Source organism: Tripterygium wilfordii, chromosome 15 (genome assembly GCF_013401445.1).
Source record: "Tripterygium wilfordii isolate XIE 37 chromosome 15, ASM1340144v1, whole genome shotgun sequence".
In the NCBI taxonomy this organism is placed as follows: domain Eukaryota; kingdom Viridiplantae; phylum Streptophyta; class Magnoliopsida; order Celastrales; family Celastraceae; genus Tripterygium; species Tripterygium wilfordii.
Genome location: NC_052246.1, coordinates 13,536,244 through 13,550,442, shown reverse-complemented (window position 1 = coordinate 13,550,442; position 14,199 = coordinate 13,536,244). Strand labels below are relative to the sequence as shown.

The following is a 14,199-nucleotide window of genomic DNA, read 5'->3' as shown; positions in this document are numbered from 1 at the left end:
AGACTTTTTGATGAACCAAATGATTTGGGTTTTGACCTATAGTAGCCAGGCTTCACCTATTAATAGTTTATTGGTTTCAAGAAGAACAAAATCGTGCATTCCCGATATATCTCCGATAATCGGACAATCTAAAGAAGACAACATTATTGTTATGTATAACGGTATGGTTTTATGACATCATACCAAATCCAGCGTCAACACTAAATGACATGCAAAAATCATTGCTACGTGCAATCAAATGACCAAAGATGATGGCTTTATCATTGCAAGAGAGAGGGCGGTGGACGAGGTGAGAACGAGATGGTGGGTTGTTGTGAAGTGCAGAGAAAGCATTTGAAGGTTTTCCAAAAAACCAGTCTTTCAACGATAAATTCCTAAAGAGGGCATTAACGGCCGTTTCTAAAACGATGTTTGGAAACGCGCATTGGTTTATTCTAGTATAAATAAACTCTGAACTGCCAATCTACCGTTAGGCTGAGGTGGCATAGTTTCATTGGCGAAAGAAAGGGCATATGAGTCAGAGAGCAATACCTTTTTGGACAACAAGCCGGGACAGCACCAGAGAACGTGATATGTAACAGAAAAACCCCACCAACATTAACAAACGTTCGGGATCGGAAGGAAAACAAAACGGAAAATTGGGAGAAGAAGAAGCCGACACACTGAGGTAGATGAAGAAGCCCGGGGCAGCTGAGAAGAAGCGGGTCCGACGATCCTCCGGTGATCCCAACTCTGATACCCCTCCCAGGGTTCGTTATCTGTTTCTCGGGATCTAGGGTTTCTTATTACAAATCTGTAGACACCATTTTGATTTGTTATGCATGTATGCAGTTAAGAAATTGTGCAATTTGAGAGCTTTTACTTGGTTTGTTTAGGGCATACGTGGTCGAACGCCATTTGTGTATTTTCGTGTATGATGAAGTTACAATTTTGTGTGTCGCCTGTACTAGGTTTGATCTTCTTCTTTTTTTTTAAACATTTGGGAGGAGAATGAAATTTGTTCCTGTTTGGTTAAGGACCCACTACAGTGTTGGTGTGATCGGCATGAGATCTCGGAGAGCTCTTAAATTTGGTGATTGTGTGCTTTGTGGAGACTGAATCTTTTTGGGAATATTGATAGCGAGGAACATCTTTGGAAGTTGAATTGCTTTTCTTTATGCTTTATGCTCTCTGGAGCTTTTTAAATCTTCTTTTCTTTTTCTTTTTTGCATTGTCCTCTAAGGCTTTCCAACTTCGTGATTGAGTATTGACCATACATGGGTTTTCAAGAGGGGGCCTGAGTCATCAAGTAGGGAATATTACAAGAATAAACTGGAAACTTGTTGGTTCCAACTTTTTTAGAGCTATGGCAATTTTAGTAACTAGCCTCCAGAGGACATTCTATATTGACTGCGATACAAGCAATGGAAAGAAACATAAGTTTTCTTGGTTTCTCCAGAATTTATGAAATGATAATATGCCATTGATCATCAAGGCTCTTATTAGTTGAAGAAATTAGTGCCATCGTTCAATAATGTTGCGTTGTGGCTACTTTTTTCAAACATGTAATAGTAGTTTTTGAACGACATCACCAGTATGACACCCAACAGGACATTTTCCGTTATCTTTTCATTTTGAATGATTGCTTGTTGCATGTTATTGAAGTTCTCATTGGTATCTCCTACTTTCTAGCCGTGGGAAGCCTCAAATTATTTTAAGAAATCTTATTGTAAAGCCTCGTAGCTATTTCAAATTGAAGCCACTCTCCAAGCATATCAAATAACTTCATGTTCAGTGGGTGTGCATGAAGATTTCGATTACAAATAGGTGTTATTTTAAAGGTTTCTAAATTCTAACTCATTATTGTTGTACATATAACTTTCTATCATATTCTTGCAATCTTATACTATATTTTTCAACCACTTGAACCCGTTGTTGGGTTCTTCTGTCCAGTACTGTTAGTATTGTGGAGTTCAAAAGCTTCATTTAATTTACAATTTGTCGTAATTGTTTGGCCTAGGCGTTTAGTGTTTTATATATATATATATTTTTTTGTCATTCGAGTCTTCAGATCAACATTTTCACTTACAGTATTGACACTTCTAACATTCTCCCAGATGTGTGATTGCTGCACCTTGAGTTTATCTGGAGCCTGGAAACTGTATTAGTATTTATTTGCGTTGCTATTGGACACTCTTGGAGACTCTTAAATATTTTGTACTTTTATCATTTTCTTCTGTTATGACTGATGGCATCATTGTGAATATAAATGTAAGGATGTTTGCTGAATTAAGAATATTTAACCATTAGATTTCTAACAGTTTCAAGAAGATGGTATTAGATCTTTGAAAAGTTTGAAAAATTAACTATCATTTTCTACTTGTTTCCTGCGTGCCTCGTGAGCTGTCAAACTTTTGTGGCAGTGAAATCGCCAATTCTGTTTTTTTATTATCTGCTTTTCCTTCCTAACTGCAATGAAGGGTCTTGTTGTTATCTTATGAAATCTCTTTTTATACGGCTACTACTGGAAACAAATTATCATTATAACTGATGTCTTATTTGTTTCCAAAATCCAAATACATCCTGCAAATACAACTTAGTGCTGTGTTTCTTTCTTTTCATTACTTTAGATTCAGTCTTCAGAGCTAGCATTGTGTGAATTTTTTTGTTATATTTTCCTTTGGCTCAGCATTGATATATTTGGTGATTTGAATTTGTCTATTTATTAGTTATGATTTTTTCTAGTAATTGAATCAGCCATAATTTTTTTTTGGTTGGTGATTTTCGCATGGATATTTCCTCACCAGAAACAAGCTGCCAAGAAAGATGTGTTTCAATTATTTGCTGAGAAGGTTAGAGACCACAAGGATTTGGAATCTAGGTGGGCTGTTTTACAGGAGACGCGAGTTGAATACTTTAGAGGGAAGGATTTTGTCAGTTTTCTGAAGAATCATCCAGAGGTCAAAGAAATACTTGAAGCTGATAAGAATTTAGAAGTTGAAGAAATTGCCAATGCTTTATTAAGAAGTAACCTTTTGGTGCGCTGTGATCGTGTGGTGAAAACAGTTCGTCCCGGGAAGAAAAAGTTGTCTACTTGGCCGGCGCATTTAGAAATTTTCCCTGTAAGTGCTCTCTCTTCCCTTCCCTGACGTAGAAATGAGTTGTCCAGCGAGTCAATTGAATTTCTGGTCAGAGTGCAAACTTTTTTGGAGCGGAAAAGATTTTATTTAGAGGGGTACTCATCTGGTACCACTACCTCAAGAGGAAAGCTATGACATAGCATTTGCATTTCTTGTTGCATATGTAAGAAATTACCTATTTTTTATCGTAGTAATTCTGTGGTTGGTATAATAGACTCCCGAGTGTCCTTCCCCTGTGAATTCAGGCCATTGTATTTTGAACATGGCTCTTTGAAATTGACAAGTTGGTTTGTCAGTTATGTTTCTCTCCCTTTTTTATGTCTCGAAAGCACCATTTTTGTGTGTGTGTATTTCGTCCTTAGTTCTTACATATACTTTAATATTACTTTCAAAAGGGGAATTTTTTGAGTTTCTATTGCATATTAGTCAAACTTGGTATCTTTGTCTAGTTGTTAAGTGGAATTTTTTTGAATGTTAGAGATAAGGGAAGACAACCACAGTGAGCCGTCAAAAGTTTGGATTGCCTGTTTTTGACTGATGATGTTTTTGGCATGTTAAACTCCAGGTCAATCTTATCTTTGTGTGCCTTTTAAGCTTTTAAGAAATTAAAGACTTGTTTTTTTTTTCGTTCTTTTTTTCATTTCAATGTGTCAAGTTATTTATATCAAGACTGTATTTGTCAGGATCAATTATTTTCAGAACATGATGCCTTCTTTGCATGGACATTTGTCAAGCGGCGGCCATTGTGGCAGACACTTCTCTCATTTTTCTGGCCTGTTTTGACGCTAGCAATTTGCTTGTTCCCCGTATACCCACATAAGTGCAAGCTATTAATTCTTTACTTATGTGCTGGGGTCCTTCTGCTTATCGTTTCCCTGCTCACATGTAAGTATGAAAGTGCCAGTTAACTATCTTTGTCTATGTGGTAATATTTATCTTTTTGCTAAACATCCTTGATGTGACATCATTTGGGCGGGGTTATTATATTTAAGTTCATGTGGTTGCATCACTTTTTGATCGAATGTTTTTCTATTCAGTTGCTGAAATATGTTGTAGGTACTGTTTTCGTGCTGTATGTTTTCTCACAAATGTGTGTCGATATGCTGCTGTTTGGTTAGATTGTTAGCCTCTGCCGCTAACAGGAGTACCTGATATTTGTTCCTTTTTGGCTCTTGACTAATGTTTGGTCTTCTTCTCCATTCTTTTCTAGTCTTTTGTTAGAATGTACATCCTTCTAGGGAAATTGGTCTTTTTTTTAATCTGCTGTTGGGATTGGGAAGATTACTATTTTTTGGTTTTAGAAAAGGTAAATAACTCTTGTCCACAAGGCTTCCGCAGTGAGCGAGGTGGGGAACAAGCGAAATGTACGCAAACCTTACTCCCACATAATATGTGGAGAGGTTGTTTCCAGGAATTGAACTGAACTTGTGATCTCTAGATTGGACCCCTAATCTACCACTGGGCCACATGTTCGCATGTACTAATTTTTTTAATTACACACCCAATAATTTGGCCAAATCAAAACTAATAATTATATTAGGATATCGACCATTTCGAGGATAGTCGCCTTCAATTGACAACTTCGAGGGTGTCGACCTCCAACAGACAAACCTAAGTCTTTTGTCCAAAGGTCAATTCTTGACATAACTCTTCTGATACGACCCATTAGTATTGTATTCTAACTTTCTAAGGCCCTTATTTATAATAGTCTAACCCTAGTTAACTCTATTTCACTCTAATTAGGAAACCATATTAAAATAAGAAACAATAATAACGAGAGGGTGGTTGTATTTATACCTCAAGCGAATGGCTGAACCATATGAATAGTTGTCTCTGGTTCAGTGGACAATGTACTGATATGTTGCCATGCCTAGTTGGGATAAGGCTACTTGGTATGGTTATACATGGATAAGAAATTCTATGACAGATGCAGATGCATAGTCATTGGTTAAGTTTAACTAACTTATTGATATAAAATTTAATCATATGTTTGTTTGTCTGCTTTAGCTAATGTTTCAGGTTTGCCATTCTTGATGTATTGCTTGCTGCCCTTGCTTTTTCGGAGATTTAATATTTTCTCAATTGTCATGAAACAATAATTCAAAACTTTATATGGGTAAACAATGCATTCATTCATAATTTTACTATGTCGTCTACGGAAGCTGTTCTTAAAGTAGAGTTTAATGATATAAGCTGCATAGCTTACATAAGTTGGGGATCATATGACGCAATGACTGAGAGAAGTTTAAATGGAAAGCATTAAGGTTCTCTTGTAGTTTTTGAATATGTTTTAGAGAGCTGTTAGGATGACGGAAACTTTCAATCAAAACTCTTTGCAAGTTTGAAATATCAAATTTGGTTCATAAACAGATTGTTGTAGGTATACTACCATTTCGCGGCCTAAGATCATTGACTTGAAGTTTGGTGTAATAATCATTAGGAGCTGCATTTTTGCAGCAGTTAATATTATTTAGTTTAGTGGTATCACTTACAATTTTTCTGCCAATTTTCAGTGAGAGCTGCAGTATTTGGTGTTCTGTATATCATCCTTGGAAAGCGTGTGTGGTTCTTTCCAAACATCCTTGCTGAGGAAGCTACATTGCGAGAATTATTCCGTTTCTGGCCCAAGAAAGATGAGGAGGAAAGACCAAAGTGGACAACAAGGCTTTTCTATTCAGTAGTGGCTGTGCTGGTCATATTGCTGCTGAGGCACCATGCACCTGATGAGGCTGCAAGAGCCCGGTCAGTCCTAAACATATTTCTGCGAACTTCTTTGAATTTTTCCTTTCCATTTTTCGTTCGAAGTCTAAAATTAGAATTTGGAAGGGATATTAATCCTTATTTTCCCCATAGATCCTACTCTGCTATTATGACTTATATTGTTTTCTGCTTCTCCCCCCCCCCCCCCCCCACCCCTCTCTCTGTGATTTCTTGGTCTTGTAGTCTAAAATTCCAAACTGCAATCGTTGCAGATATCAGAAGAGGGTCTCGAACATTATCGATGATGTTCTTGAATGGTCCCCGAGATTGGCGTTGTCTGGGATGATGGAGAAGCAGCAAACTATTGTTAACACCACAGAACCCACAAATAGTGCTGCTGCTAGTGATGAAACAATCTCAGAGAAGGTCCCTCCACCTGACAGCGCAGGGGCAGAAACCATCTTAGAGCAGGTAGATGAAGAAGTTGAAAATATAGAAGACACTGAGCAGCATTAACACCATAGTCGCACAAAATTGTATACCCAGCCAAACCAAACACCACCTGGTTTGGGTGTTTTAACTTTTGAGTGTAGAACTGTAATCAGAAAATAATATATCAGATTTCCCCAAATTTGCCTCATTGGATTCATGAGAAAAGGTTCTAGATAATTTTGATTTTTCAAAGGTTATGTTTCTATTTGAGTATTGCATTGAAAATCAGGAACTGAGAGGAGAACAGTGTAAGGATACTTATAAGCTTTGTGAAAGAAAAGCTATTTGCTTTTGCGTTGCTTAGTCCAAAAAAGAAAAATAAATCCATTCTCTGTTCAGTTCTATGGGAATTGGGAACTGGTCCAAGAAATTTATCGTTGTTGCTTAGACACAAATGTGTACATTCCAATTGTTAGTACAAATTTGTTGAGGCCTGAGTTTGCATGGCAGATACTATGGATATTCAATTTGGGGCTACCGTATATGGTTGAAATCAGATGAAAGGAATGAAGAACAGGAAACGTAGACTGCGTCGTTTGCTAGTCCCCATGAAAACCTTGAAGATATTACAACAATCTTGATCACCACAAACTGGTTCTTGAAAGATTGGAGGATTTGGATTCCCAAAAGTAGAATGCACGTTGTCAACAAGGTACAATTATCCACTATGGCCATGATCGTTAGAGACGGGAATGGGGAATCTCTATTTGCTGCACATTGTATTGTCAAGTGGTTCTTGAATGATTGGCTTTTTCTATAGAAAAAGATGATTTGGATTTTCAAAAGTAGAATGCACCGTCGACAAAGATACAAACTATATACAATATGCACCTTAGACATAGTCTTAGAAGTTAGAACACACTCTTTGCGCGCTACTCTAACCATTGCTCTGGTTCAGAAACCGTTGGGTCCGTATGAACCAGATGGGCAGTTTCTCTTCTTGTGCCCAAACTGTCCGCAGTGGAAGCACCTGCCAGAACCAATAAGGCATTCTCCATTGTGTTGTCGCCCACAAGAGCCACACAGTGGAGTGGCTTGGGAGATTGCACAATTCTCATGAGACTGAGAAGGCTTCGAAAAAGATCCTCTTTTGGTTGGCGTATCTATGTCATCATCTATCCATGAGTTCTGTGAACGCTCACCACTGTCTCCACCAGCCTGGAACTGTCGAGCAGACTCTACTCTGATTGCTGCCTCAACCAACCTTTCGCAGCTATTATAGAGGAACAAACAAGTTATTAAACCAATCTCCTTCCTTAATCCATGCTCAAACCGGCAACACCTCATTTCCTCGTTTTCCAGAATACATGGCACAAAACGAGACAACTCTGTGAAGCGTGCTTCATACTCTGCTACAGACATGCTCCCCTGAGTCAAACCATAAAACTCTTCTTCTTTGTCCTCTATATCCGGACACCCCCCAAAATTCCGCACGCGTGTTGCTTTAAAACACACACATTTTCTTGATTTTTCTTAAACCTTCCGACCTAAACAGCCCCCAAACCTCATTCTCTCAAAATTTCTCACCTCCATCATCCAAGATCATCAATCAAGGCAAATTTCATCTAACTTGACTGTTTTTAAGTTGAATTTTGGATCCTCTCTCTCGACTACATGTTCTTCAACTTCTCTCTTTGTTCTAGTTCTCAGGGTTTAAACCCAAAATCGAATCTATGAGTTTTTACATCATTGGAGGTCTAAAGGAAGCTTGAATCCCTTCATTTTACTTCTTTCTATACCCTTGATAAGTCTATTTAACCTAAAAGCTTGTGTTTGGGGATTTAGGCGATTTGAGATTTTATTGTTCATTGGGTATTTCGAAATTTTTAGTTTGAATCAATTATTTTCGGTTGATAATGACAAATTGTGTTGATTATGGGTAATTGACTCAATGGATGGTATTCGGAAAGCATTTGGTGCGCACCTGGGTCGGTTTGATAAATTTTGGAAAAACGCTGAGGAGAAGAGGTAGGAGATTTCTTATTTTAGGCTCTTAAACTTCAATATTGTTGTTGCTATTTATTCTTGAGGTGGTAATCCTTGTGGAGACCCCTCTTTACATGGCTATGGATATATTCCTTGAATAAATTGTCATTAACTATTATTTGAACTTTAGTGTTGGATAGCCTCGGTGTATCATGTATGTTCTTGGACTCTCCTTAAATGAAGTCTTTGGGTGCTTCTATTGGAAATTGTTATCTCCTGCATTTTGAATTCTTCTATGGGAGAAAAAGGTTCATGCATTCATGGTTTTGAAATGGTATGGGGTTGCTAATACTTCTTTGGAATGAAGTCATGGTTATATATATGTGTGTGTATGTACGTACGTAATTATATGTATATATTACTTTGTTTCCTTAAACTTAAATGTTTTGGATGAATGGGAGGTTGATATGGGAATGTTGTAAACTTTGGAAAAATGTAGCATACATCATGAATCTTGAAAAAATGTTGTAAACTTTGAAACTGTGGATTGGATAAATGTTTGACACAACCGATGACTCGTGCCAAACGTCAAATAGTAGGGCCTATAGGGGGCAATAGAATATATTTGGGCTATGATTGGCATCCACCCTACATAATACGCAGCTCTTTCTGAGCCTGTTCGGCCCAGGTTAGTGGGCTCCGTAAAGAGGAGTGCAGGGTCCGATTGGCTCGGCCCGACATGTCCCCGCCATTCTCTTCCGACAGCAGGGCCTAAGGGGGCAAGAGAATTTATTTGGGCCATGATTCGGGATCCAGAAACACCCTTAAATACCAGAGTTCGTAAATTGCCGCTTATTTCTGTTTTGTATCCCAAGAAATCGCAGTGTTTGTTGGAGAGACGAAGAAGAGACGTGCTCGCTGATCGGCACAGCTGATGGCGTCGAGTTCTCTGAAGGATTCATTGACATAGTTCGTGCTTGACAAGACTCCACAATAAACGCACATGCGATCCGTCCACGAGATCGACGTCTCGTAAACCCTAATTTCTGTCTCGCGACGATCTGAGGATAAATCCCATCGATCAGATCGACGTCTCGCAAAACCTTAACCTCGTCCGTCTATTTCTATCTTCTACACGAAGAAAAAGCAAAAAGTGAGAAAAACGAAGAAGAGACACTCTCGCTATCGACCCTACCGATGACGTCCTCTAGTTCTCTGAAGGAGTCATTGACATCGATCGTGCTTGACAAGTCTTTCTTATTGTTTACAAACGACAACAGCTGCAAGGAGAAACGCACCTGCCATCCGTCCACGAGATTGACTTCTCGCAAAACCCTAAGCTCTGTCTCGAAGGCGCGACATCTGAGGAGAAATCTCATCGATCAGTCACACATTGAGGTCCTCAAGGACGAGGCCTCCCTCCCTCGTGTTCTTGAAGGTACTTTTCTCTATATTACATATCAAGCAGTTGCATTGTTGAGTATATTTTGACCTTTGCATGTTGTTTTTTTATGCCTCTCTGTTTGGTTGCTATTTAAACAGAGGAAAGGACTGTGAAATTGACGTTTTCCAGGTGCCTAACATGAATAAAATTGACGTTTGCCAGCAGCCTAGAAGTAGTTGAATTCCAAAAATTTTTAGTCTGCGCTATATGCGTCATTACTTTCCTTAGTGTTTCTTGCCAGCCAAACAGACGATTCTAGCCCTTGAAGATTAGGTGTTATTCAATCTTTATCAACCGTATGCTATTTCATGTAAGGTATTACCTTATCAATCGCTAGATATACTTGTTATTTCTATAATTTTCTTTTCCTAATGATAATTGAGACGGATTTGTACTTTACATTCGGAATTTTATGTTGTCAATTAAATCTTCAGGTTATAAATTTAGGAGTAATGTGTAGACATCTATTTCAATGTATTGTTTATAGAGTGAAACTCGAGTATTCACTAATTGTTATTTGGTTGCTAATTTCCTAATCAAATCCATTATGGTAACCATGCCATGTAGTTTCCATTTCTAAATAGATCTTGATGATGAAGGTCCTCCATTGGAGGGTGACTGGTCATCCCTCCATCCCACTTCTCCTAGGTAGGAAGCCATGAAGTGCTTTATATAAGCAGGCCCATCCTTAATTAGCATGACTTTTTTTAAAAAAAGTTGTGCAGGTGTGAGGCCCAAAGCAAACAATATTATGCTAGTGGGCTTGGTGTACATCATTTTGGCATCAGAGGCAGAGCTTAGGCCTAGGTGGGATGTATGAGGGATCAGGCAAGGACGAATGTGCATGATGCATTCCATGATTCCAAGCTTGTGTACGTGTTGGGTTGAGCATATGGTGAAAGTAACTTTGGAGAATGCATGTGTTCCATCTTCATATTAATTTCTTATTTAGGTAGTTGCAATAGAGTTAAGATTATACCTTGGCGATATTTACTTTTGCAAGCAAAAGCTCAGGTTGTTAAGTAAATGCCATTTTCAACATAAAACCAATGATGATAAAATGTTGCTTTGATTGATTTTCAGCCTTTTTCCTGTGCATCTTTGTGATTTTTTTTTTCTTTTGTACATGGGGGATTGGGCAGGCAAGCAGCATCGCCTTGATGCCTTTTACCTTCTCAAAAAAAAAGTAATGTTAAATGGTGATTGGTGAACAATGATTTGGATGAAAGGTAATTAATCAATTTATTGCAGATCAGAAAAAGGTTTACTTTGTTACTTAATCTAACAAAATGTGATGGCTTACTTCACCTGTTCATAAACCAAGGGGCTCATTCTTTGTCAATTTCAGATACAGATAAAAGCATTCTAGGCCTAGCCAGTGGTGGATGAAGCAGAGAAAGAGAATAAGAAGATAGATGGGCAGTCAGGACAGATCAATGAAACGTAGGAAGCAATGAAGTTATATCCAGCACCATATATAAATATCTATCTAGATGTTTCTGATATCTTTTTTTGTTCTTTGTTCCACTTTTCATATGCAGATCGCCGTATCTCGTGGTCTCGAATGTTTTCAAAATTCCTCCACTTTAAAATGTGGCTGCTTTGATGACTGATGAGATAAACTTTGTCAAGCATATTTTCCAGTCCTTTTCTTGAATTTGACCACATGATGACCCATGTTAAAAGTTGGCTTCACCTGATGAGTCACAAAGCGATGTAGGTATCTCCGGCACCATACAGATGCACTACCTATGCAGATGCTTCTTCTGATATCTTTTGTGCTCTCTTTGTTCCAGGTTTCATAAGCAGAGTTGTTAGAGGCACAGATCGCCACATCTTGTGGTACACTTGTACTAATTTTCTCTTTCTTTTTCCTGATCTTTGATATTATAATCTCTTGAACCTTTTCGAAGTACCTCAACTTTAAAATGTGGATGCTTTGATGCAACAAACTTTGTTAAGCGTATTTGCCTCTTTTTTTTTGGTTGAATTCGATCACATGATGACCCACGTTAAAAAGTTGGCTTCTCCTGAAGGACAGCTAAATCTAAACTGCTGCATTTGAAGGAGTTGTCACTTGCATCTTCTGTTTATAGGTTCTTGGAATAATGTCAAACCTTTACATAATTTTAGATCTCTTCCTTTGTGCATTTGTATTGTCCATGACTTCCGGTGCAGAAATTGGTGGCATATTGTACCATTCTTTCTGTTCCTTTATGATTAATTCTGGTTTTAAAGATTCACATCATGCGTTTTTTACTTTTAATTTTGACTGGTTCCTGCTTGACTAGTTAAGTATATAACAGCTTTAATCCTTCTGTTGTCCCAGGAAGCAGAACTTCATCAACTTAGGGTCATCTTGAGCCAGCTATTCTAACAGAGAAATTTCTTAGTAAGTGCTTTCTCTGCTTCATACTTTGTTCTGAAACTCTTAAATTAGAATGAGTATGTGATGTCAGTCGATTTATTTTATTACCACACTCATGTTCTTTAGGACTTCTAGCCAGAAACTGTGTAGATGTATCTAGCTCGGGAAAATTAACAAATGTTACAACTAATAGCATTATATAGCTGACGATGCATCCTTTAGTGCTAGTGACATACTATCACACTACTAATCTCACTCCCACTGGCCCAACCAATTTCCAAGAAGCCTACCCACTGGTGTTTTAAGGTTTTCGGATCAATGATGCACATGACATATGCACATGTTTTGGAAATATGATAAAGAGATACTCTTAGGAGAAGACAATTAAATTCAGTAATTAGAACATGGAACTTATATTAATTTGCGCCAATACTTGAACCTTTGTTTAATTTCTGAATGCTTTTCTCATGATATGACTCGAGGTTGGTAGGTTGTAGCAACATTTGGCAAACGCCAGTTTGCAACTTTGTATCATTAAATTGACTTAGTTGAGTAATTAATTGCATTTTACATGTCATTGTTTTTTTTATTTAAATCTCCATACATGAACTATTTGATTTGACATTGAATCTGAGGGCTATTGTGTTTATTTAAGACATTTCATTTTGCTTTTTCTTTAGTGTGATTTTCAGGATATTACAACATGTTCCAGAAATAGCAGTTTGCTTGCTGTGATTGCATGTACTACAACAGCTGCAGGTCAGTTTATCATACGGAACTAATGCGCTCTTTATCAAAATAATCTTAAGGAAAATCAAGAACTAATAATAACAAATATCAATGCAGAACAAGTACTCACTTCACTGTCACGGATTTCACATTCTTAGAATTGAATGGACTGATCAAAAAATAAATAAAAATTCAAATGTTCAATCAGAAGGGCCTTCACGAACGGCTCAACACTACTCCTTGTATCACCCATTTTCTTATTAGTTGTAGACCAAACTGAAGGCGCAATTGCGCGTCTCATTTAGGTGCATCTTGCTGATGGGACACAAATTAGTATGCCAATGAAATCAATGGAATGGACCGTTCAACAAATACCATTGAGCTTTAAATCATATGACATTACCCAGCTGGAATGGGCCTTTTGTTAAATGTTAAATGGGCAAAAGGCTGAATTCACTGGACCATGTTAGTGGGATGACGCCTAGCTTTGTGCCCTGAAACTAATTTAAAGTATGAGTATGAGTAGAGCAAAACTGTGGACCCAAAACACAATTTAAATGGGCCTCGACTTCAACCTAATTGGTTAAAAAGCCTAAACCCAATTATATGGGTCTATAATCAATAAAGATGGCCTGGTCAAGTGTACTAGGACCTTAAGTCAAATTGGGCCAATTTGATTTGGGCCTATGGCTCAATATAACTGGTCCAATTTCAATGGGCCAAAACCCAATAATATGGGCCTATCTCCATTTGGCCCAATTTGTTTTGGGCCCACGGACTTTGGGGCCCAAAATCAAAGGGCTGAAAGACAATTATATGGGGCTATTTTTTTGGGCCCTATGTGCATTTGGCCCAATTTGTCTTTGGGTCTTACTTCCATTTGGCCCAACTTGTTTCGGGCCGAAGGTCTCAGTATAAGGGGCCCAATTCAATGGGCTGAAACCCAATGAATGGGCCAATTTGCTTTGGGCCCACGGGCTCAGTATAACGGGCCCAATATCAATGGGCCGAAAGACAATTATATGGGCCTACTTCCATTTGGGCCGATTTGTTTTGGGCCCACGTGCTCAGCATAAGGGGCTCAATATCGATGGGCCAAAACAACTATATGGGCCTATGTTTGGGTTGGGCCATATGTCCATTGTATTTGGGCCTTATAACCATTTGGCCCAAATTGTTTTGGCCTCAAGGCTCAAAATAACGGGCCCAATCAATATGCCTAAACCCAATTATATGGGCCTATATTTTTTAGACCCAATATCCAATGGTCAAAACAGAATTATATTGGCCAATAGGCCGAAACCCAATTATATGAGCCTATGATACAATATTGTGGGCCTGGCCCAGTGTTTTGGGCCTTAGGCCTAATTGGTGCACATCCCCCTAACAGGCTGATTTCATATCACAACACATTGAGACCG

General features: G+C 38.2%; 1 protein-coding gene and 1 long non-coding RNA gene across 10 annotated transcripts; both read left to right on the top strand.

Annotated features, from left to right (window-relative positions):
- Nucleotides 1-529: 529 nt before the first annotated feature.
- Nucleotides 530-6,649, top strand: LOC119979968. Its single transcript, XM_038822600.1, has 5 exons — nt 530-749; nt 2,787-3,101; nt 3,803-4,004; nt 5,633-5,861; nt 6,092-6,649. The coding sequence occupies exons 1-5, from the start codon at nt 672-674 to the stop codon at nt 6,333-6,335; spliced, it is 1,068 nt and encodes a 355-aa protein (XP_038678528.1). The 5' UTR covers nt 530-671; the 3' UTR covers nt 6,336-6,649.
- Nucleotides 6,650-9,025: 2,376 nt separating this feature from the next.
- Nucleotides 9,026-12,880, top strand: LOC120016312. Of its 9 annotated transcripts, none has more exons than XR_005471948.1 (7): nt 9,026-9,675; nt 9,780-9,996; nt 10,824-10,910; nt 11,030-11,397; nt 11,478-11,523; nt 12,011-12,073; nt 12,730-12,880. It is a non-coding gene; the product is annotated as an uncharacterized LOC120016312 (long non-coding RNA). The 9 variants fall into 9 exon arrangements; XR_005471952.1 differs by having other exon boundaries at nt 9,028-9,675; nt 9,923-9,996; XR_005471951.1 differs by having other exon boundaries at nt 9,028-9,675; nt 9,910-9,996.
- The last annotated feature ends 1,319 nt before the right edge of the window (nt 12,881-14,199 follow it).